Genomic DNA, 23,153 nt, shown 5'->3' on the forward strand with positions numbered 1-23,153 from the left:
GGAAGGACATTAAGTGAGGGGGCTGCCCTGCTAGGGCAGTCTGTGCTTTGGGTTTCTTTATGCACCTCAGTTTGCACACAGCCATGGGGCAAGCCTCTTCAATCTCTGGTGCCTCAGCTTCTCACTCTCTTGTAAAATGCTGCAGAGGGTGTTTTCCTCTCACCCTGTCCCCACTGCTGCCTGCTAGGATCCCACGGGAGTGCTGAGGCACAGCCACAGTGAGCCAGGAGGAAGGAGGTGTCTGAGACCATCAAATCAGCCAAATTTCCATCTGCTCTGTGTCTGCTCTGGCTGGTGGAGAGGGCCCTGAAGTGGACAGGCTGTACTTCCAGCTTCCAAGGCTGCCCTTGGTAGGCAGAGCTGGTGCCCCTGGGTCCCAGGAGCTGGAGCCGTGCCTGGCCTGTGACGTGTTTTGGGGCAATGTCTTCAATGGCAGGCGCTGCCTCGCGCAGTCCAAGTGACAAGCCGGGAACTCTGCAACTTTAAAAACCGAAAACAGCTTTGCCAGATTTGTGGCTGTAGATGACAATCATGGCTTATTTGGAGCCCTAGAGGCCAAGTTGATGTACTTCCCTTACAAACTGTCTCTAAGAAAAGGCCCCCAGTGAAAATGTGTTTTCCAATCTGGAGAATCCTGTCTGTGGGATCTGCAGACCTCCGTGACCAGGGACTCTGGTCATTTTTCAGGTTTCTCCCATAGTTAGCATTGTGCTTGGAGTTGAGGGATGAATAGTGAGATCTTATTGCTGTGGCCCTTGTCCTTCCTCTCCCCCTCTCCTCTTCCTTTTGTCTTCTCTTTGTTGTTTTGTCTTAGTTGTGGCAGGAGCATCTCTGGGACAGTGACCACAGCTACTTGTGTTCCTGAAAATGTCAGCATACTTGTCAAGATAGTGAAGTAATTAAATGAAAGAGGTAGATGGAAATAAATACTATTTCCTGTTTGCTTATTTATGGCAAATAGAATAGATCAGTCAGGGAAATTTTACTGTACATAAACTCACTAACTACATAAACTAATTTTTCTGGTCATAGTTTGAAGGCAAATCACTAACTGAGCTCAGGCTTTGCTTGAAATCTTTTAAACACCCATGAGAAGAAAAATTGATACCTATAAAGGTTAGGAGTACAAAATCATTGCAGGATTTCTCTGTAGCTTCTGGAGGCACTGCACAAGTGTGCTTTGACTGCAGGCAGGCTGAATTGTCCTTTGGGAGCACACCCCTCACTCCATGAGCACTGGGTTTGGATGTCCACAGCAGGAGTGTTGGGCCAAGGGGGCGTTTTTACTTACCAGTTGCAAAATTCCAAAGAAGCAATGCTAAGTCAGCCGAAACTTTAAATGAAGATTTAAACAAATCCCCTTTGGGATGAGATGGAAATGTCAGCCCAAGGATGAATCTGTTCTCACTAAGTTGCAAGCAAGTGAAGGAGACACAAGTTGGAATCCAGCCTTGGCTGCACCACACACCATCTGTCACCCTTGTAGATTGAAATAAAGGAAAAGCAGAGAGCCTGCAATTATTCTCTCCCTTCCTGGGTAGCCCAGAGGCCAGAGAAGTGGATTCTCTTCCCTGATACATTCCTTGTGACGGAAATGACAGATTCATTTTCCCACAGTGGTGTTGCTGTGCATTGCTCTCTAATCCTACTCACTCTCCCCTTGGCAAGCAGGAGCACAGACTGCCAGGCTGGGACCTGTGTGAAAAGGCTCTCTTCCCAGGGTTAGAGATATAGATGTAGCAAATTGCAGGAGAAGAACAGGAGAGAACAGGAGATACTGAAGTCTGTCCAGTAGGCACACAGCTGGCAAAATGCAGGAACTGGCTTCTGCCCTTACAAACACCTGAGCACTGCTAGTACTGAACACTTAGTCAGGCAAAATGTCTTCTCTCTCTCCTTCTCCCCCTTGCCCTTGCACATTTTCGTAACCTCACAAAAGTTTCAGACAACGTCATCTTTAACCTACTGCAGGCAGGACTTGAGAGCCACGTGAGGAGCAGCGAGGGGAGATCAGAACACCAGCCCCATGGCCAATGAATGGGGGACTTGGACTACACTCCCCTACACGCCACCCCAAACAGGGCGCTGGAATGTCTCTCCCTTGGCATTGCATTTTGAAAGATGTGTCTGGCAAGACAGCTAGCTGACTTTGGCAGGCACTGCAATTAGTGTGATAATTAATTAAAGAGCAGTTGAGAAAATCACAGCACGAGGTTACTCTACAACCAGATCCACAACTCACTACCAGAGCAAGGCATCCTGCTCTATTCCATACCCCTATTTTTTTAAAAGGAATTAGTAGCTTCCATAGTGCACTGGAGTGGGATGAAGAGGAATTAATCCTTGTGCTAATCAGCGAGAGGACCTTGTCTGTGAGATAAGACAACCTAGGAACAGAACAGCAAGTGATATCAGAGCAATAGAAAGGACAAATATGGCAAGACATAACAGCTAAAGGCTGTTTTACACAAGCCTCCTGTTGTTTCCTATGTGACACCGAAGACTGGAGGAACCTCTCTGCGGAGCAGAAAGTTAGCAGGAGGAACAGCTGTCCTGTCTATTGCAGAGCTGCAGCTGCTGCATAGCTCCCTGTATTTCTGTGCCTTCAGCTGGGCTACTGAAGGCACACATATTATGTTCCTAAGCAGACACCCCGGTTGTTCCTGCTGCCACCTTTCCCATCTGCCCATTTAGGGAGATTTGGGCTAACCACCACACAGGTTTTGGTGCAACTGTGGCTCTCACCTATTTGCACTCCTGCCTGTCCCTGGGCTGTCCCTGCTCCTGCTGAGAGGTACCAGCAGTCCTTGCTCACTGCCAGTGTGGAAAAGCAGCCAAACACTGAGCCATCAAACAGGTCTGCTGTGGGTGTGGGTGGGACAGGCTCAATAGTTACCCTCAAGCCTCTGGGTGTCTTGATGTTGTGTTGCTCCTTACTTGAATCAAACAGGCTCAGCCCAGGATAAGAGGACTTCTGCTGCATATAAAGTTATTACTGCAGTCCACTTATTGAGACAGGCAGGGAAAAGTAATTTTTTTAATTCTCAAACTGGAGTTTCATTACAAATGGCTGATTTGCGGAAAAATACATTTTAAAAAACATTGATATATTTGAAAAACCAAAAGTAGGAGAAAAGGATCCCCTTTTGTTTGTTTCTTTGAACTTATTAGTCCAGACACAATATGGAAGCTTATGCTGAGGTTTCGGATTTATTTTCACTATTTTTCTTCTGAGTGGGGAAACAAAAAATTCAAATATTTACAGAATGAAAAAAAAAGTCTTCTTACTTGTATTTTCCCAGTGAGAAGGAGACTGGAATGTTTTCGGCCTGTTTGGAAGACTTCTCACCCTCAGTTATAAAATCTTTTATGTTAAAGCAGTACAAAAACATTTGAAGTGTCACGTGTCAGCCCCCTTCCCTTCTCAGTGTCTTTGGAGCATTGTTGTGGAAATGAAATTTTCTGGTTGGTTCTCCCCTTGCTTGTTGTGTGAGGCCAGTGAGTTTTCTGCACCGCAGTGCTGCCCATGTGGTGTTGGAGACACTTCTGGCTTGCTTTTACTTTAACCTTCTACATGGTCTGTGGGTGCAAGCACCAGCCCAGTTATGCAACTTCTCTCTTCACTGCCCAGGCTTTCCTCAATCCTTGTTAGGAGCAATGTATTTTAGCTCTCACTATAGTACCTTCCACCCACTTTGGAGTCCATGAATACTATAAATCAGGCTCTGTTTTACAGACAGAGCTTTGCTTTCCCCCCTGGGATTATGTATTTCACAGAGGAAGAGGAACTCAAGTCCAGTTAGTGATTGCACTGAAGCACCTTGAGTTGATGCCATGAAGCTTCTATTCCATCTAATCATGATGATCTGGAAGGGAAAAAAGGTTATTAAATGTTGAAAAATGTGCTGTGTCCCATCTATTTAATATTATTTTACATCTGTGCTTACAACAGACTTAGGCAATTTGTTCAAGATCCAAGAAACTAGAATTATCCCCTTCCTCCATCTTTCCTCACTTGAAAGGTTTCTTTTAGCATTTTTGTTTTTAATCTTCCTTATTTTCTTTTTATTTTCTTTCCTATTTTTCTTTTTCTCTTTTCTGCAATTTGTTGGACACTTTGCATAATCCTTCCTTAAATATCTAACTATGTCTTAAAGTGAAGCATGAGCATGAAGAAAAAATTATGCAAACAAGCGTTTTCAGTGTAACAAATTAGATTTCATTCTGTGTAAATCCATTGCCTGCCCTTGCAATTGATGGGTTTCACAAACTGTATTGGAAGTTAACTGTAAGTCTGATTACAGCCCTGTGGATTTACAGACAGGGCCAGCAATCTATCCAGGGCTGGTATGCCAAACATTGCCACTGCTCCTTTCTACCTGCTCCTATAAGCAGTTAAAACTACACTACTTCTTTTCCCACAAACTTAACATAATATATAATATTGTAAGCCTTTTTTTTTTTTTTTCCTCCCTGCATGGACATGGATGTAGTTGTGCAAATCAGGAGACTTCATATTCTGTTTTGCTCTGATGGGTAAGTGGCATCACCTGTAACTAGGGTGACCTGACACAGCCTGCCTCAAAGTTTTAGTTCTTTTAGTTTGCCACATGCTGCCATCAGGGAATGAAATTTTCTGGGAAGGATGTCTGACCCGAGATAGAGTCAGGCTGATTTCTAAGGGGGAAATTACGCTACAGAGTTTCAACCAAATTAGATCAAGAGAAATGCATTGTTTAGTCCACACTTGAGGAAAAGAAAGACATGGAAAAGTTCTTGCTATTGTCTTGACAAGAGGGTCTCAGATATGTCAGAGGATATGCTCAGTACTTAGCAAGCTGCAGCACAAATCGTATTTTTCCCTGCTCACATCACCACCATCCTCTGGGGAGGAAGGCTGGTCTCTCCTGCCTCTTCACCTCCAGTCTCCTGCTCGGACTCCCAGCCTCTCCCTGCCTCACACATTGTGTTAGCCCCCTCCTCTTCCTGCCACTCACTTGTCTTGAAAAGTCTCAGCATGAACAGTTTGTACCCTCACTAAATTCTTCTGATGCCTTCTGGATATAAATAGGGACTGCTGATGGAGGAAACTCTAGTTGTGTCTTGGGGAAAATGTATTCTCATTTATAGATCTTACTGGTCTTTTAGAGGAACCTAAAGTAGGAAAGGTGACCCAGTACTACTTCTACACTTCAGCCATCTCTTATTGAACAATCTCACTAATATAAACCAGATATGTTTTAGTCTCCAAAGGTGTCTGGTATGAAAAAGATATGTCGTCCTTAAAGTGAATCGCATTTGCTTCACATTGCAAAATCCAGGGAGTCCTCATTCCCTGTGTAATAAGCTTCTTTATGAAGCTGCGCCTTTGGCAACAAACTGCACAATGAAATGAAAACTGGTATTGTTATTAAATTAATGTCCTTACATAACTGATCTTTCACCCAGTGGCTGCCAACACAGATCTCAGTTAAAACCACATTTCTGAGAGGAGAGCAGAGAGAGTTGAAGAGCTCAAGGAATCAATTTTTTTTTATTTCTCAGGAGCACAGATGCAATCTCCAGTGAATTAATATTTTCTCCAAACTTGTATCCCCTCGAGTGCTGGCAAAACAAAGTCTTGGCAAAGACTTTTCAAGGGAACAGCAGAAGGCCCCTTGCCGAGCACTGTACAGAAAATGCAGCTGGCTGCTGGTTACTGGTGCAAAAGCAGGAATGGGAAGGAAGACCCCACCAGAGGCATCGCAGAGCTGGGTCACCACAGGCAGGAAGGACCTAGGGGGTGAAACGCGGGATCCGCATGCTGGCTGCGGGGCTGAGGGCTCTGGGAGGGCTGTGGGAGCCAGGCCCAAGGAGGGCTCGGAGCCTAGGGCTCCATGCACGCCGAGCCATGCCATGCCGTGCCGTGCCGTGCCATCCCATCCCATCCCGCTCCGCTCCATCCCGCGGGAGCGCCGAGCCCGAACCCGCCCCACGCCCCGGGCAGCGCCGGCCCCGCCCCTCCGCGCTCGCCCAATGGGCGCGCAGGGTTCTTTGCATATTTACATATTCATTTGCATATTTGCATATTGCCCGGGCCATAAAGACGGGCCGAGGCGGCGCTGGCGGTGCTGGGCGCTCCCCGGGCTGCCCCGTCTGTCGCTGCACTCCGGCGCCGCGCTCCTGGCTTAGTCATCGTAAGTTTCTAGAGGAAAAAAAAAAAAAAAAAACAAAACAAAAAGAAAAAAAAAAAACAAAACTTACTTACTTTTTAAATTAAAAAAAAAATTTTCTTTTTCTTTTCGCGCCGAAGCTTTGGTCCCGCGGCAGGAGGCGAGATGTGGAGGAAGGCGCTGCTGGCCGCCGTGTGCCTCTGGCTGCGCTGGGCGGCTCCGGGCGGTGAGTCCCGGGACGGGGGGCACGGGGAGCTGCCGGGCCTGCCTGCTGCTTCTTGGGATGAGGGGGCTCGGGGGAAGCGCTGCCGGCGTGGCGGGAAAAGGGAGCTTGCAACTTTCCTTTGTGAAGCTGTCCCGGGAGTTCGGGATGCTGCGGGACCCGGGTTTCGCGGAGAGGGCTTGGAAGGCGCTGGAGAGCGACCCTGAGACCTGGAGCCTGGTCCCCAGCCGAAACCCAGGCACAGCTTGCCGGGCTAGTGGCGGGACGTGTTGAGGTTTGGGGTGTGTTTTTTTCCCAGAGACAAGGTGGCTTTCGAGAGTCCCTTGCCCCAGCAGGGGATTTGCACAGCAGTAGCATCACGGTAAGATCCCTCGGCTTCCTCTGTGGGACTCATCTATCCCAGCATCCCAGCTAAGTAAAGTTCTTGTTCCTAGACAAGGCAAGACTGAGTTTCATTGTTATCGTGGTAATGTGTGCAAGCTGTAGTTAAGCCTGTAATGAGCAGGATCCACTAGGGGAGAAGTGAACAGAGTGATTTTCTCTCTCTGGGCTCACTTGTTTGCGTTCTGCCTGTTGTACTTGTGCATAGACATCCTGTCCAAGCTAGAGAAAGTGGAAGATGTGCAAATGGTGCTAGATTTTTACTAATGCTTTCTCAATTAATCACAATGTAATTGAAGCTGCTGTGGACAAATCGACTAGATTCAGGAGACCACTACTCCTCAAGCTTAAAAAAAACCCTCTTAGAATATTGTTAGCAGTGCCCTGTCACAGGCTCACTTTCTTGCACTGATCTCCCACACATAGTATCTGTCTTTAAAAGTTTCTGGCCTTAGAAGAAAGGGTGGCTTTAGCTCCTAGATCTGCTTTGTGATCCTAAACTGGAATATATAAACTGCCATTTTTTTATGCTGTGGGTACCTTTGTTACTTCTTTGTGTACAAGGAAGCTGAAGGGAAGAAAGTATTCAAAAGTAAGAGGATGGGGTGCTATGGTACAGCAAAAGGAATGTATTCTAGGTCTGAATCCAATCTTGTGCCATCACAGACAATCAAATCCAGTTTTCATCACAGTATCCAAGCTATATATATTAAAATAACTATCTTCCCAGAGAAAGCTTTCATCCCTGCAGTAACTGATTTGCCACAGACTTACTAATAATTTCACTATTTCTTCTTAGGAATTGGTTGTATGAAAGCAGGTTGTGTGTTCATCCTAGAGCAATTCAAGCCATGCTTCCGCACTTTTCCATGCACACCACAGTAAAAAGTTTTTTGAAACCACAGAAAACACATGATCCAGCCCTCCAGGAATCCAGAGTATTTAAAAAACAACATAGAAAAATATTTCTAGGTGAAGAAAACATTGATGTTCCAGGAAAAGATAAAAACATATTATAAATACATTCAGATTCTTATCTTTAACAGTGTAAATCCAGAGTCAGCATATTTACACTGCTGTGTGATGTGAGCTGCTGGCTTTTTTCTATGGTTTGTGTTTGGGATAGACATACCAGGGCAGCTGTGGCATGGCCTTCGAGAAACACTGCATTTCTGAGAAGGCACAGAGGTGAGGCTCTCGGCCTCAAGTTGTTCTGGAGATTATCATGATGACTAGCACTCCTAAAAGTTTGGTGGAATCTTCTCTGTGCAGAAGTACTTGCATGATAGGACTTTCTCATGCATCCTTACCTCTGTATTACTGCAAAGTCTGACGGTGTTTGCATTTTGTCTTCAGCTAATTCCAGATATTCCAGAGGGACTGATGGATGGCTAGATATCTGCTGGATTGAGTTTCAGGAGCCCCAGCTGCAGCTGAGTAAAGATTTGTCAGGGAGTACCACGGAGAGGGGTGGGCACCCCGTGTACACCCCTGTGAGAGAACAGCAGTTTGCCAGCTGCAAAACTTGAGCTGGGAGGTTCTTACCCAGCTTCTGAACTTGTGCCCAGTAGCTTTCCAAAGGTGTTGCCCTTTCCACTGGCCCCACCTGGGAAGTGAAGCAGAACATACTCTCAGGGCTCTGCCATTGAGGAATACATAAATAAACGTGAAGTTGTAATGTTTTTGCAGCAAGGTTAAACAGTAACCTGACTTGTGATGTAGGTTTCCTGGGATTGCAACACACAGTTGTCTGCTTTCAGTTTATAGTGTAGATCAAATTGAACAACAACCATTTCTGTGATATAGGCCCTTTACTACAGCTGACTGTGAGTTTGCTTCAGAACTCTTAGAAATTCAGTATGACAGATTCAAGGGTGTTCCTAATGCTGATTGTCGGATGAGGGAAGATTTAGCCCAGTTAACTACACTGGTAAATATTTGATGTTATGTGCAGATGTTTGCTGCTGTGCATGCATGTCTCTGTAGGCTATAGAAGACACAGTCTAGCAGTATAATTTCTTTGCACCTAGCTAATACTATTTCTATTTCTGGGTGCATAATGTCAGGAAATTGTTGTTTATCAAAGATTCCATTTTTAAAACCATAGCTTAGGTGCACTCATTCTGGCAAATGCATTGTTATCATATTTTGGCAACCTGTGTGATGTGGGCAGTTTAACTTTTGAGTAAAACTCCAGATGTTGTTACTTCCTCAAGACTCACATTCTCCACCCAGCTGACCAGTGGTAAACATTTTCACAGTCAAGCCAAGTTGTCTTGGGCTTCCTGTGAAAGAAACTTGAGACTGAATTCTCTTGATTGGTGTGCCAGAATGCCTGAAGTCAGTGGGATGCTTTCAAAATTGATAATTGATAGGAGTCCCTAACTGAAAGGAATTTCACCAGTTGCAAGTCCAAAGTGTCACAAACTTTGGACAGGGAAAACAAAACAACTGACTTTCCAGTTTGTAAGCTTCCTCCTCACCCTGCCACTTTCTTTGAGTTCTGTGAGATTTTCAAGACCTTGCTGCACAGGACAGCTTTTTATTTTTTTTTAAATATGGAAACTAGTATTGTGCAAGAAAAGCATCAGAAAACTTTGTATAGCATGACAAAATGGTGAGATTTTGGCGATGCAGACTGAAAAGCCAGCTTCCATCTGGAATTGGTCATTTAATTCTTAATTCTGCTTCAGTTCCCTAAATAATCCCTTCATAGGTCATGCTAACTGTGAGCACATAGCAGTAGACAGAAAACTTTGCAACAAATGCTTGTATTTGTAACTGTGTGCCTGGAATCTCTGGCAACACACAGCACATGCCTTTGTACCTTTGCTGAACTATGTCTGGGAAAGTAGTGTTTAGCAAAAGCATGGATTTCTTTTTTGTCTGCATGTGTTTGCTTCCAGTCTGTTTTATTCAAAGGCCTTGTTTAGAAATGTGACTTGCATTCTTGTCATAAAAGGCTACTTCGATTTCTCAACTTGGATGGATGTGTATTTCTTGATATCTAATTTCTGTATCTACATTGTGAGAAATGCTATCTTAATTCAGGTAAATTTCTGTCCACCTTTCAGAAACATGCTGAAAACTACCTATTTTGGGGTTTTTAGTGGTTTAATTAACTTGAGTTAAACAGTCATTAACTGAACTGTGGTGAGTGTGTACATTGGCTGTCTTTGCACTTCTTTGTGTAAGACTGTGAGAATGATGCCCCAAGGTTCAGTGGCTCAGGACATGATTCAAGGAGACTTTTCCCTTTGGATTTGTGAGGAAAGGGTCTGTGGCAAAAGTTCTATGAATGACAAAGTTTGGTTCTGAATAATTTTTTTAATAGACCAAGAAACACAATGAGGTATGAAAGCAGAAGTGGGAAATGCTTGTTTTCTGAAGTGATATGCTGAACTTCTCTGCCTCAGGTTTAAAGCATGGTATATGCAGGTGTTGATCTGCGTGGTGGCTGTGCACACACTGTGTGTACCTGTACTCTGCACAAGCCAGGATGTGAGGTGGTACTGCAGCATGTGTGCAGCACAGCATTAGGTGTAGGCAAGATATCTTCTGCTCTGAGCTGTATAGAATTTTCAAAGCCAAACTCAGGCAAATTCCAAGGAAAGTTTCTTGATGAGCACACCACAAAGGAGTCTGTAATAAACTCCACTACACACACACTTCCCTGATCCAAAGGGTATCTTGCCTGCTGAGAGCTGACCATATGTGGACATAAGATAACATGACACTTTTTGTGGGCATAAGATGATAACAGTAATTTCTTCTGACTTTCTAATCCTCATACAACATAGTTAAATGAATAAAGTGGCTGCCTGCCATAACTCATGGGCTGTTGCTTTGCAGCTGCTTCTTTCTTGATGGTGACTCTATCTCAGTGATTTTTTATTCTCAAATCCCCATCAAAGACTTTTAGATAAAAACACAGAAATATGTGTGAAGCACTTAGCACGTCTTCAGTGGCAGGTGCCACTGTACTGCAATCTTTCTAAGCTTGGTGCACTTTTCCAAGTGTACCCTTAAGTATAGTACACTTTGAATTGTAAATTTCCTATGAGCTTGTTTTCAAAAGAGCTGTGGTCTGAACTTACATGCAAATTCTAGCATGTGTTTGTAATTGAAAACACACTACAAGACAGGATATCAATGTAATTTAGATTTTGGATGATTATCAGATAAGTTTAATCCAGAAGGGAAATGATATTTAGGTATGAAAGGAAGCACTATTAACTAGTGAGCAGGTGGACTATTCTTTTTCGCCTTCCTGTGCTAGGAGGGAATATACATAATTGAAAGTCCTAGCACTGTATGCCTTACAATTGAAAGCTGTTTTGTTCCTTTCAAGGTTTTACTGATTCACAGCTGAGTGAAAAAATATAGCTGATATTTAACCAACCAGCCTTTGGGACTTTTCTTTTTCTGGCAGAAAAGTAAATATAGGTCTAAAGATTTTTTCCAAAAAAAGTGTTTTATACTGTCAGTTGGTGACAAAGAGAAATTTTGAACATGCAGAAATAGAGAAAAAGTGCAAACGTTTGGTTTGTTTGGTAAATTTATCTTTCATTAGTGGGTAAAATGTTATATTTACCATTATGTGAATGCTTGTACTGGTAGAAGGATGGGTAAGGCCTATGAAAAACACCTTTCTTTAGAAGGAAGGAGGCAGGAAGGGGGCCCTCAGTGTAATTATCCTGGATTAGCTAGCCAGCCTAGCACAGTCAAGGTCAAAACCTAAAGCTGAGTACTGCCTCTGTTCAGTGAATGGTTCTTGCTTTCCTGCATGTGCTTTGACAGGTGAGAAATCCTGCTGAACTTGGGAAATTTTAGGCTATTGATTATGGCTGAAGAGTTTCTCTGAGACTGCTACATAAGCATTTGTTGCAAGGCTCTGTGCTGGTTTTAGACCTGGTGAGGGAGGTTAGATCCTGATTTTTCGTGACCCTCCAAGCACAGCAAGAACTTCCCAGACTTTTTAGAGCTACCTGAGGTGAGGTCAGGCACAAGTCAGTGCCCTGTTGTGTATGGTAGCTTGAATGAGAAGACCAGAAAAACTCTTTTGGAAAAAAATGAATTGTTAATTATTTATCACCTGAGAGACACAGCACAACTTTATGCAAATCTACCAATTATCATAGAAAACCTCTTTTGCAATGGGAAAAGGAAATCTGTTTTGCATGCCTTATCTTGTCTGTTTGTGGTCCCTATGGTGGCTCAGAGCCATTCATTAATATGTGTTTAGGAGTTTGTGAAAGGTTGGTGGTCTTGATGCCAGGAAAGACAATGCTGAGCAGGATAGAGCTGGCCTAAGTTCAGCTGCACTCGAAAAACAGGCAATCAATATTTGCGTAACTCACATTGCCAAACAGGGGCCTGGGTTTTGAAAAGTTAATTACAGGGTGTGCTATACATAGAGGCATTTAGGACTTGAATCAGACCTAAAAAGAGGAGACATTTAAGTTTCTTACCAAAAGAAATGGTGAGTATGAAGCCTAAAGTCACTTCTCTGTCTTGGAAGGCACAGGACTACTTAAATTTTGAAGCTGGAAGTTGGAGGGAGTGATCTTTGCAGAGTGATCTTTGTTGCCACCAGTACAAGATCAGTACCTTTCCCCAGCCTCCTTCCCTCTGCTTCAGGCAGAGAAAGGTATTTTTCTGCAACTTATTTTTCTGTAGGTTATCATATTACCTGAAAATATACTCCAAAACAGACTGCTGGTTTGGTAGTTCAGTTTCTCTGATGGGTGTCTGATCTTCTCACCTGCTGTTTGTTGGCCAAAACTTAAAACTAGTATTTTGTAAAACAGTGGTGGCTTCACAGCTTTTAATGCACAAGTGCACGGATTTATAAAAGGACTTGCTAGGCAGTGATTATTGGTGAGGTGATGTGGAAGAAACACCACCTAAATATGTAATAATATGGTAGTAACGCTCTGCTTTCCTGTCTGTGGCTGTTGTGTGCAGTTTTCTGTACTCTTGTGATACTTAAGAGGTTTCCTGCTTAATGTAATAGGGACAATACTGACTCTCAAAATGTATTCATACCTCTCTGACAGCTCAGTAGATTTTTACTGTTTTAGCAGGAAGGGGAGCAATTTTCACCCTTTGATTTTCCCTTTACACGGCAGTTGTGTGTCCATTGAGTGCTGTAGGAAATAAAAACCACCCATCCCGTTTTTTGTCTGTTCCAGATATCTCTCCAATATTGCACCTATACCTTCTGAGTTTGTCCTAGTACTTCTAAAACACTGCCATGTTTTTTGTGCTCCTATAGCAGAAGGCAAAAACAATTTTGAGGGAATCGAGAGCAAGTTTTCCTTACGGACACCTGCAGAGCCCGATGAGGATGTCTGCTACCTAGTTCCTGGGCAGGTGAACAGCCTGGCACGGTGCAACTTCAATCACACCAGTAAAACCTTTGTGGTGATCCATGGGTGGACGGTAAGATAAAGTGGGAGGAATCTCCCTTTTAGCCACACTTATGATAAACTACGTGGAAACGTCTCACAGACATATTAATATATCTCCTATTTTAATTAAAATCGCCAAAACCTACAGGTGACAGGGATGTATGAGAGCTGGGTCCCGAAGCTGGTGGATGCTCTGTACAAGAGGGAGCCAGACTCAAATGTCATCGTGGTGGACTGGCTGGTTCGAGCTCAGGAGCACTACCCGGTGTCGGCTGCGTACACCAGGCTGGTGGGAAAGGATGTTGCTACTTTTATTGACTGGATGGAGGTAAGACATGGAGACATGTCTCACATTCTATGTAGTGTCATGGGAGACAAAACAGCAATGACACAGCTATGTTAATCATCTCCTCTTGGGTAGATGGAGTAAAACTCTTGCAGACCTTAGTTTTGCTGGACTGGTAAAATTCCAGCTTTGGTCTACTGGCTATCTCCCACTCAGAGGCCTTTTGTACTGCATTCCAAAGATTTTACCACGGGGTCCCATGTATATAGAGTATTTCTGAGGGCTCTGTGAGAGGTAGCTATGAAAGACAGGCTCCTATATATTATACAGAAACCAGTCCTTGGCATTTGGAAATGTGCCCTGCCTTAGGAGATCCAGGAATTGGGAGGGAGTGGCTGAAAACCTTTCTAAAAGAAATAGCCCCGTGTTCTGTCCTTTATTTTGCATTCCTCTGTTTTGATTTTGGCCATAAATTAGTTAGATAAAGAAATTTACAACGGCACAGAATTATGATAACTATATAGTGCTTCTTCTGTTATTCACGGCTCAAACAAAAATCCCAGTATTAACAAAACATTTTTTGTATCTTCTTACATTTTTTGTGTTTGGTTTTGAACTTTAAACAAAATTTTCTCTTCTGTAGGAGGAATTCAATTATCCCCTCAACAATCTCCACTTGCTGGGGTACAGTCTAGGTGCTCATGCTGCTGGGATTGCTGGGAATCTGACCAAAAAGAAGGTGAACAGAATTACTGGTAAGAAAACCTGTGACTGTAGAGTGGACAGTCACATTTCTTCCATACAGAAATATTATGTTCCACTGAAAAATCACCAGAATAATTGTTGCTTGCTGTCAGTACTTTGGCTATGTATTCGTGATTTAATAAAATAGCAGGGCTGATATTTCTGGGGTAGAACTGGAAAAATATTCAGAAAATAACAACAAGGGTGGTGAGTGAAAAATCTTTGCTTCTTTACAAGAAATGAGTGAGTAGGCCCTGATAAAGGAGTAGTTTTGGGGGTTGTGGTGGGGACTGACCAAACCATGATTTGTCAAAGGTCGCAGTATCTCTTGCAGCATAAGAAATTCAGTGGGTTGTCTTTATCCAGGCAGTCATTCCTTGCAGCTTATAGGAGCCATTGAAACAGAACAGGAAGTAAATTCTGCTGCAGCAAGTTTAGTACTTGCAGAATTCTTTGCCATGGGATGATGTAGATGCAAGAAGTTTGTATGGGCTCAAAGGGAGACAGAAGAGATCCAGTGTGGATTATTAAAAGTTTATGGTAATAGGCTCAAGAAATATTCTGTGCTGGAAATAATGCTATGAGAATTTGGGGAAAACATATATTTTCCCTGTTGCTATGTCTGCTTAGATGCCTGATTTTTGGAGCCTGAGAAATCTGCTAGACAAAGCTGAGTGCATGGCCACTCTGGGGCTGGCTTACAACCCAGCACCTCGAGAGCTGAGCTACTAGCACTGATCTCATTGGCAAAGGAATTGCCTGCATCAGCAAATGAGGCTAAGAAAATTGCTCATCTGTGGTGTCTTTGCTGAGAGAGCTTGGGAGCACCATTCAGAAGGGAGCCTAGCACCCAGCACTTTACTCTTTTACCTGAGCCTGACTGTGATCCCAGTTTTTTTGATGTTAGTGTTGCTGCAGTTTGACAGTTTATCATAATAATCCCCTTCCCCTTAGGTATGTAGACAGTGAAGCCCTCATTTATGTTTCCCACTTGTTCCCCTGGCATGGAGTTGTCAGCAAGACTTTTCCATACTTCAGACACTTCAGATACAAGTTCTACATTGCTTGACAAGAAAGAAAGACACTGAGAAAATACTTATGAGCTTGTTTCTCCCATCCACTGGAAATGCTACAGCTCTGAGGAAGTTAGCTGGGCTTCCTTCCATGTGTTTGCATACACTTATTTTTTTAAACTGTGACAACATTTCAAGGTAGTGCTTTTGGTTCTCCTGTATACATTAATGATATTTAAGTGATCCATCTGTAATGTCCGCAGGAAAACTCCATATTCTAGTCCAATGTGGCAGCTGAGTTTGGCATTTGTTATCAACGTCAGTACCTTTGGCAGACAATAATACCAGTTTTTCGTTATGGTTTTCCCCATAAAGGGCTGGATCCTGCTGGTCCTACCTTTGAGTATGCTGATGAAGTCACTCGCCTCTCCCCGGATGATGCTGAGTTTGTGGATGTCCTACACACCTACACCCGAGGCTCTCCAGACCGCAGCATTGGGATCCAGAAGCCTGTTGGACATATTGATATTTATCCCAATGGTGGAGGTTTCCAGCCAGGCTGCAATTTGGGAGAAGCACTGCGTCTGATTGCTGAGAAAGGGCTTGGAGGTGAGGTTGCTCTGAAACAAACAGTATAACATTTTGAGGGAAACCTGCAAGGTGTCTCTGAGAGGCACAGGAATATGTTCTTTCAAGTGCTTTTAAAAGTCATCTTGTCAAGCCCAGATCCACTGTAGTGGATCATGCCTGTTGACAGCATTGCTTAGGGATTAATATTATTATGTGCACGCATGTATACATATTGCACATTTTCATTCTTTTAAGATGTGGATCAGCTGGTGAAATGCTCCCATGAGCGATCCATCCACCTCTTCATTGACTCTCTCCTCAATGAAGAAAAGCCAAGCATGGCTTACCGCTGCAACACAAAGGAGGCCTTTGAGAAGGGCCTCTGCCTGAGCTGCCGCAAGAACCGCTGCAACAATCTGGGTTACAAGGTCAACAGAGTGAGAACAAAGAGGAACACCAAAATGTATCTGAAAACCCGTGCTCAGATGCCCTATAAAGGTAGGCACTCCTTGCTTACTGGTGAGTGAGCCTGGTGCTTGTGCTCAGCTGTGTGTCATGATGGGCATGGGCTGCAGATGAGAATGCTGCTGCTTTGGTGCCTGTGCTGAGTAGGGGTGAAGCTGGCCTGTAGTTTTCCTTAAATGCAAGTCTTAGAGAAAAATGTTGTCTGAACTCGAGGTGTGGGGTCGAGTGCAAAAATAAAGGTATTTTGTAACAAGTTTCTAAGTAGCAAAAGTTAGACTTCCTCTGCTGCCTGATCACTTGGAACTTTTTCCATGTTTTTCATCCAAATGGTTACTCCTTTCTGCCAGGGAAATAATTGGCAGAACTCAGTCTGATGAGCATCTTAGTTAAAGATATGTAAGCATCAGATTTGTGCCTTTGGTAGTGCATTTGCTAGAGGACCACAAGCCCTCATTAAAATATCTCAGCACTTCTTGATTGTAGTTGCTGCTGTGGGAAGTCTGAGAAGGAGAATGCCAGGGAGAACTGGCAATATTTTGGAAAATATTTTCCTCCCAGCTAGGAAAATAATACTGGATTTTACTACTTTATTTTCATCCTTGGCTTTGCCTATACCCCATGGTATGCTTATAACGTGCATCGTGTGATGGACCAGTAATCAAAAGGCACATTCCTGCACTGTTAGAGCAGCTGCAAGACTCGTGTTCTGTTGGCATTTGGTGCTTAACCTGCAGTGTCAGTGGATTGATTTTTTTTTTTTTCCTTTTACCAAGCCTCCTGTAAGAGAGGGATGCAGCTTACTTGCTATAAGTCAAGTATTGCAAGTCTTACAGGTTTAATAGCAGGTTTAAAGTGGTACTGCATACTCTGGGGTTATTACAGTGGCAGCTTGAATGAGAAGTTTAACTGCAAGAACTGCAAATGTGTTCTTTAATGGTGATTGCTTGCTTGCTAATATTTACATTCTCAAAAAAATAGTTCCCTGGACACCTGCAGGGAAATAAACTCATTTTAGTGAAGCTGGCATATTCCAGCTTAGGGTTTTCAGAGGAGAAGCAGGGTGGTTTTGTCACTAGCTGTCTCTTTGGAAATTGAGTTTTCCTAATGGCATTTTCTTTTGTATTCTTTCAGTCTTTCATTACCAGGTCAAGATCCATTTCTTTGGAAAGACTAACATGACCAAGACAAACCAGCCATTCCTGATCTCTCTCTATGGCACCCTAGCTGAGAGTGAGAACATTGGTTTCACACTGTGAGTAGCTACAGAAACAACTGCAACGTACTATAACTTTGTTAGTCTCAACTGAAAACTTGTTCTGCCTTCAGCTACACTAATCTTCCAGGGTCTCAGAATCTGCTCTTGTCCTTGGACAAGGAATTGCATTCACTTCCGAAGCTAATGAACCAAATCCTACAGGAGGTCTTCTTGATAAGACATCTGAAATATGGAAATGTGAAGTCTGACCTGTGACTCAACCTAATAAGAGTGTTTTCAGTGCTTTCTTATTTTCTTCTCAGTGTCTTTACACCATGCTAAATCTTCCTAAAAGTATACTTATGCATCTGAAGGTCTCAGTGCAGAAGCTGAAGGAGACTTGGGATTTGCTTTGACAGCTCTGCAAATAAGCAGAAGTTTGTGTGTACATCCCTAAACACAGGCTGGCAGGGAATGGAGCTGGAAAACACCAAATCCTGTTTTCTGCTCTGAGGAATGTAAACTGGTTATGGATGGTTGTCTGGCTTTTCTGAGAGTCACCAGCACAGGGGAGGACAACCCTTGCCTGGCAGATGTGCCAGGATTTTACCAGTCTTGCTGCAGAAGGATATTTCCTTTTGCCTCTACAAATGGTAGAGATGCTTTTGCTTCCTTCTCTGGAGTACAAAAATTCCAGATTCTATTGCTCCTTAATTTTCTTTGTCTCTGTCCAAGAATTTCAGGTGGGGTTTTTTTAATTTGTTTGCTTTCTTATTCTCCTCCCCGCAGGCCTGAAGTCTCCTCAAACAAGACCTTCTCCTTCCTGATTTACACAGAAGTGGATATTGGAGACCTGCTTATGGTGAAGCTGCAGTGGGAAAAAGACACTTTCTTCAGCTGGTCAGACTGGTGGACTCCTTTTACATTTGACATCCAGAGAATCAGAATGAAGTCAGGGGAAACTCAGAAAAAGTAACTTGTTTTGATTGTTATAAGCTATATTAGTTCTAATTGACAGTGCTTCCTGATTTTGGTATCTCACAGACTGGAACAAATGTGTAACTGCTTACAGTTGCAAACAGGTGCAGCATAAATGATAATGAGGGCTCCAGTGATATCAAACCACCATTTGTATCAGCCAGATCCAGTCTTCGTATCCCACTATTGTATCTGCTGAAGGTTAGTTATAATATGCAAGAGAGTATCTCCATGAACCAGCACCAGTGATTGTATTTGCAATTTCTGTCCTCCTCCTTCATGCTGGGTGTTTGTATAGGCTTTGTCACAAAGAGCATACTTAGATGGAGATTTTTAGAGATCCTTCCAAATGTGTGCTTGCAGAAGAATTTATTGCTTAGTTAAGTTGGATTCTTTTAGGGGTTGAATACCTGAATCGTGGGTGAAAACTGAAACATGTGACTGTTGCAGGACATTGCTAATGCGTGAATGTTGAAACATCAAAGCCTGAACAGAAGTGCTTTGACATGAATCTTTTGAAATACTCATATTCACTAAACATGAGATCTGTTTGCAGAACATGGGCCCAGAACAGAGTATGTGTGTCCTATGCATAGTATAGTAAATAATAATAAGTTCCTTCTTTGAATAAACAGGTCAGTCACTTGATCAAAGAACAGTTATCAAAGCTGAACAAATATAGGGGTGGGGAAAGTTCTGATAAATAGAAAAGTGAGTGCTCATGTTTTCTGGAAATTGCAACCTGCTTTGTTTGCACACGTGTGAGGGAGTATGGCTTTCTTCCCAGCTCATTCACCTGACAAAAAACTCACATAAAGACTGGTGTAAATAAAGATCCAAGAGGCTTTAGGATAGAACTTCTGCTGTCTTAGCCACAAGAAGATTTTTTGCAAAGGATCAGTAAAAGTTATGCCTATGCTTTGATGCCCATGTATAATTCATTTACCAGTTCTTGCACAGCATTTCTTTTGTTACAGAATTCTCTTTTAAGAATAACTTTCTCACAGGCTTGCAAAGCAGCAGTGCCCCACATGACAAAGTATAAAGACCGTTTCCAAGCACCAGTCTTCTTTCTAAGATTAAAAAGGGGTGTTTGGCTCAGTCTTGTGATCCTTCCAATATTTTTTCCACAGAGTGGTGTTCTGCTCTCGAGATGGCACTTCGCGTCTCAGCAAGGGAGAAGAGGCAGCAATATTTGTGAAATGCTCGGAGCAGCCCGCCAACAGGAAGAGAGGAGGGTACAAGTAATCACTACTGGTTTTAGATTGTTTTATTACCACTGGAGTGGTAATTAAACTCCCCCTTTACTTGACTTGTGCACTAGTCTTCTCAAGGCTTCAAAAGCATCACAGCCCAGACTAACCAGAGGTTTGCTTATGGCCACTTTGGCAGCTTAAAAGCTCTTGGCTTGCTCCTCTGCTCACTGTCCCTGTGTGGTTGTTGGCATGTCTGAGGAGCAGGTGCCTCTCACAGTCACTCGGTGGACAAGAATGAGGGATTGTTAGGGAGCTTTACAGACAAGGCACTAGCACAAAGAGGAAGGCATGTCTCTGTCTCAGCACTTACCCTGAGCTACAGAACATTCAAACTTCCATCCTGGGTCAGCTCAGAGCCCTCCCCCTGTGCTGGCCAGCAGCAGGTTTGGAGGCTGGCACAAGAATGGAGCAGGCTTCTGAAGGTGCTCTTGTTAGCTTTCTGATGGCAGCCATCAGGTGAGTGAATTCCTGGGAGTTTCAGCTCTATGGATCAGAGATTCTGCCTTTGTTTAATAGCCCTTTAGTGCACTTTAATATTTTTATCAATAATTTTCCTGACCCAGATTAGACGTGGGGACAGTCTTTGGACTTTACCCACTAAAGTTTCAGATAGAGAAGTGGTTGTATTTATTTTAGTTCAATTACTGTGTGTGAATGGTCTCGTGGGGACACTTCTGGACTGAGATCTAGCTCTGCATAAAAATGCACACGTGCTGGCCATTATGCTGGGGCAATGACCTGGACAGGCCTTGAGACCGCTGACATAAAATCAAGCAAAAGCCTGAGCATGTAATTTGTCTTCCTGTTAAGTAGGGAGTTTTAAAATCTTAATTCTCAAAAATAAGATAAGAAGGAACATCTAACATCTTCCTTATCACCTTTATATTTTATTTTTTTCTCCACAGTACCAAGAAAGCCTCGAAAGAAAATTCTGCTCATGAATCTGCTTAAGTGACAAGAAAAAAGATTTTTCACACTGGGGAGGAGAAGAGTCTGTTCATCCCATAGTGGACTGGATGTTCAGAACCAAATATATAGAAATATTTATCCGCTGCTGGATTTTTGCCTGCTATTCCTAGCTATTTTAGCGACTTCTTGTAAAAAAGTCTCAGCATATGAAGTTACTAACCGTAAAGATACATTATCCAAATAGTTAAAAATGAAAGAAACCTGCAAAACTAATTGCCAAATTTTGGAGTGATGAAAAGATATAGGCAATTTTGCTTAATCACGGTGCCTTGAGCAAGGTTTCTTGACATTAGATCCTATATAGCAATTTTTTAATATTTATTGAAAAGAAACAAAGCCCTGTACTTGGTTTTATTTTATATTGCTGTTTTTGTTTTGTTTGGTTTTGATTTTGGTTTTTTTTGCTTGTTTTTTTTTTTTTTTTTTTTTGTTAGTGGGTTTTTTTTGTTCTTTTCATGAGTCATTTGAAACAATTTTTTTGTGTCTTGGCTAATTGAATTTTCAGGCAGTTCAGTGGAGAGAGTTCATTGTTTTTCAAGTGTGTTTTTATCAAATAAGTAGGTTTCCCATGTGAAAAAAGAAAAACACCTCTGCTGTGTGTAATACTAGAACATGTCAGGGACGGACTTAATATGGGGATGAATTTTTAGTTTGTGTTTATGAATGTATTTAATTGGGGGTAGATGCCAGTGCTGTTTAGCAATAGGTATGATCTGTTAAGCTATATACTTCTATGCCACTTACCCTGGAATAAATAGCTCTAGGAGAAGGCAGCAATGCCAGTGTCTTATGCAGACATTTAAAATTTTATCTATACTTTCAGTTATTGCAAATGCAACTGTCTAGCCTTCAACACTGTGAAAATGGAACTGCAGAGGAACTGAGCGACCAGAAAATGCAGGAAACAGATATCTCCCCCCACCCTCCACCCTCTCCCTGCTTGCTTGCGTCATGTTTGCCAAAACTGTCACAGTTTTCTCTGCTCCTTGACACCAAGTGTCAGTCATGCAGCTGCGTGGCTGCTGTATACAGCCCTCAGTGCAAGTGAACCCACTTGATAGCTGACAAGGATGCTCATACTTCCCTGTACTGGAGCTGTGACTGCCAGTGATCCATCTCAGTTTGTTTCTTGGCTGTGGTACAGTGCTAGGAGCTGCTTAGTTTTCTGCCATGAGATGGAATTCAGCAGGAAGCAGGAGCTGAGCCAATTAAAAGCAGCCTGGTTGTGTGCTCTACAAGAAGTACTCTGAAAAACACTCAAATTAGCCATGCTGCAAGTTTAAAAATATAGGAGTATTGAAGGCAGTCTGCTTCCCCATTTTTAAGTAGCACATAAGGTGCAATAGCCCTCCTTTAACTTTCTAGAGAGTAAACAAAATGCGGGGGAGGTACAAGGGCTTGAAGGTAGACATTTGGAGAAGTGTAATGTTAGCTGTTGATGCTGGGTGTTGTAGTCTTTTTCTGCATGTGCAAGACAGCATGGAGATGGTGATTTCTCCAATATCATCCCATCTTAAAAGCAAAGAAAAAAGTGTACGTGTTTATGTGCACAATTTGTTTCTTATTTCCAACTGTAGCTGCTAATATATTTGGGGATAAAAGTCTTAAACAGTGCAATATGTTGGAATATTAATAGCTCTGAATTTGCTCACATTTGGTTTCACATTTGATTAAACTACAGCAGAGATGTGATGAGTCACTGAGGGTGGGGTTGAGTACTGAACCACTGCATTTGAGACCTCTAAAAATAAATACAGTGATTTATTCCCTATAGATTACACATTTTGTTGCAATTTTCTCTTAAAAGTTAGTCTTCAGAAGCAAAGTATCTGGACAGCTCTTAATACAGGATCAAATACAAACACATTTAGAATTTGGATACAAAATAGTGAGGGTTCTTTTCGTAAGGAAACAAGATTTAGCTTTGAATGTTATTTATTAGCTGTAAATAAGATATTTATGAGTGTAAAGGTAGTTTGTATATATTGCTAAAGTTGCTGACAGTCTCTACATTAATACAGTTGTGTAGTATTAATCCTGTACATAGCTTTCAGAGATTTTTATCAACAAGCCACTTACATTGCACTGTTTCCAATGTCATTAATACAATCTTTTTTTGAAATCTCCTCAGTTTTGTATAGAACAGAAACCTATGGTTTTAATAAAATTCTCAAACTGAATCTGAAGTCACCTACTTTCCTCTTGATGAAACCATCTGCTGTATACCTTTTATGTGAAGGCCAGAGCTTATCCTTGAATTCTGGGCTGAAAAGATGGAATGAGACACTAGGAAAAAAAAAAAGGAATGTGTGATTTCTGCACTGCTCTCCCCCATATCATTTTGGGAAATGCAAAACTCATGTATTAAGACACCAAGGAATCGCTGCGTGGAACAAAGTATCCCACATCATAAAAGCTGTAGCTTTTCACAGTTCGTGGTTTTTGAGTTTCAGGCTCTTTTAAGAACAGTCCAAGAACTGTCCTTACTTTGAAGGCCTTGTTTCCTTT

General features: G+C 42.6%; 1 protein-coding gene across 4 annotated transcripts; it reads left to right on the top strand.

Annotated features, from left to right (window-relative positions):
- Positions 1-6,022: 6,022 nt before the first annotated feature.
- LPL (lipoprotein lipase) lies at positions 6,023-22,825 on the top strand. Of its 4 annotated transcripts, none has more exons than XM_021534839.4 (11): positions 6,023-6,176; positions 6,293-6,378; positions 13,034-13,200; positions 13,318-13,497; positions 14,099-14,210; positions 15,588-15,821; positions 16,038-16,280; positions 17,379-17,499; positions 18,232-18,414; positions 19,554-19,664; positions 20,582-22,825. In XM_021534839.4, exons 2-11 carry the CDS (start codon positions 6,318-6,320, stop codon positions 20,625-20,627), a joined length of 1,458 nt encoding a protein of 485 aa, XP_021390514.1. In that variant the 5' UTR covers positions 6,023-6,176; positions 6,293-6,317; the 3' UTR covers positions 20,628-22,825. The 4 variants fall into 4 exon arrangements, with proteins under 4 accessions (XP_021390514.1, XP_021390516.1, XP_021390515.1 ...); XM_021534841.4 differs by having other exon boundaries at positions 19,554-19,658; XM_021534840.4 differs by having other exon boundaries at positions 13,037-13,200.
- Positions 22,826-23,153: the final 328 nt, after the last annotated feature.

The sequence above is a fragment of the Lonchura striata genome, chromosome Z (genome assembly GCF_050655825.1).
Source record: "Lonchura striata isolate lonStrDom1 chromosome Z, ASM5065582v1, whole genome shotgun sequence".
Taxonomy (NCBI): Eukaryota; Metazoa; Chordata; class Aves; order Passeriformes; family Estrildidae; genus Lonchura; species Lonchura striata.

Excerpts from the sequence above, each read along its gene's own strand:
- LPL (XM_021534839.4), top strand. The coding sequence starts at position 6,318 with ATGTGGAGGAAGGCGCTGCTGGCCGCCGTGTGCCTCTGGCTGCGCTGG. Across the intron at positions 15,822-16,037 it reads TGCTGAGAAAGGGCTTGGAG|ATGTGGATCAGCTGGTGAAA; the intron begins GTGAGGTTGCTC and ends CATTCTTTTAAG. Across the intron at positions 19,665-20,581 it reads AGGAAGAGAGGAGGGTACAA|TACCAAGAAAGCCTCGAAAG; the intron begins GTAATCACTACT and ends TTTTCTCCACAG.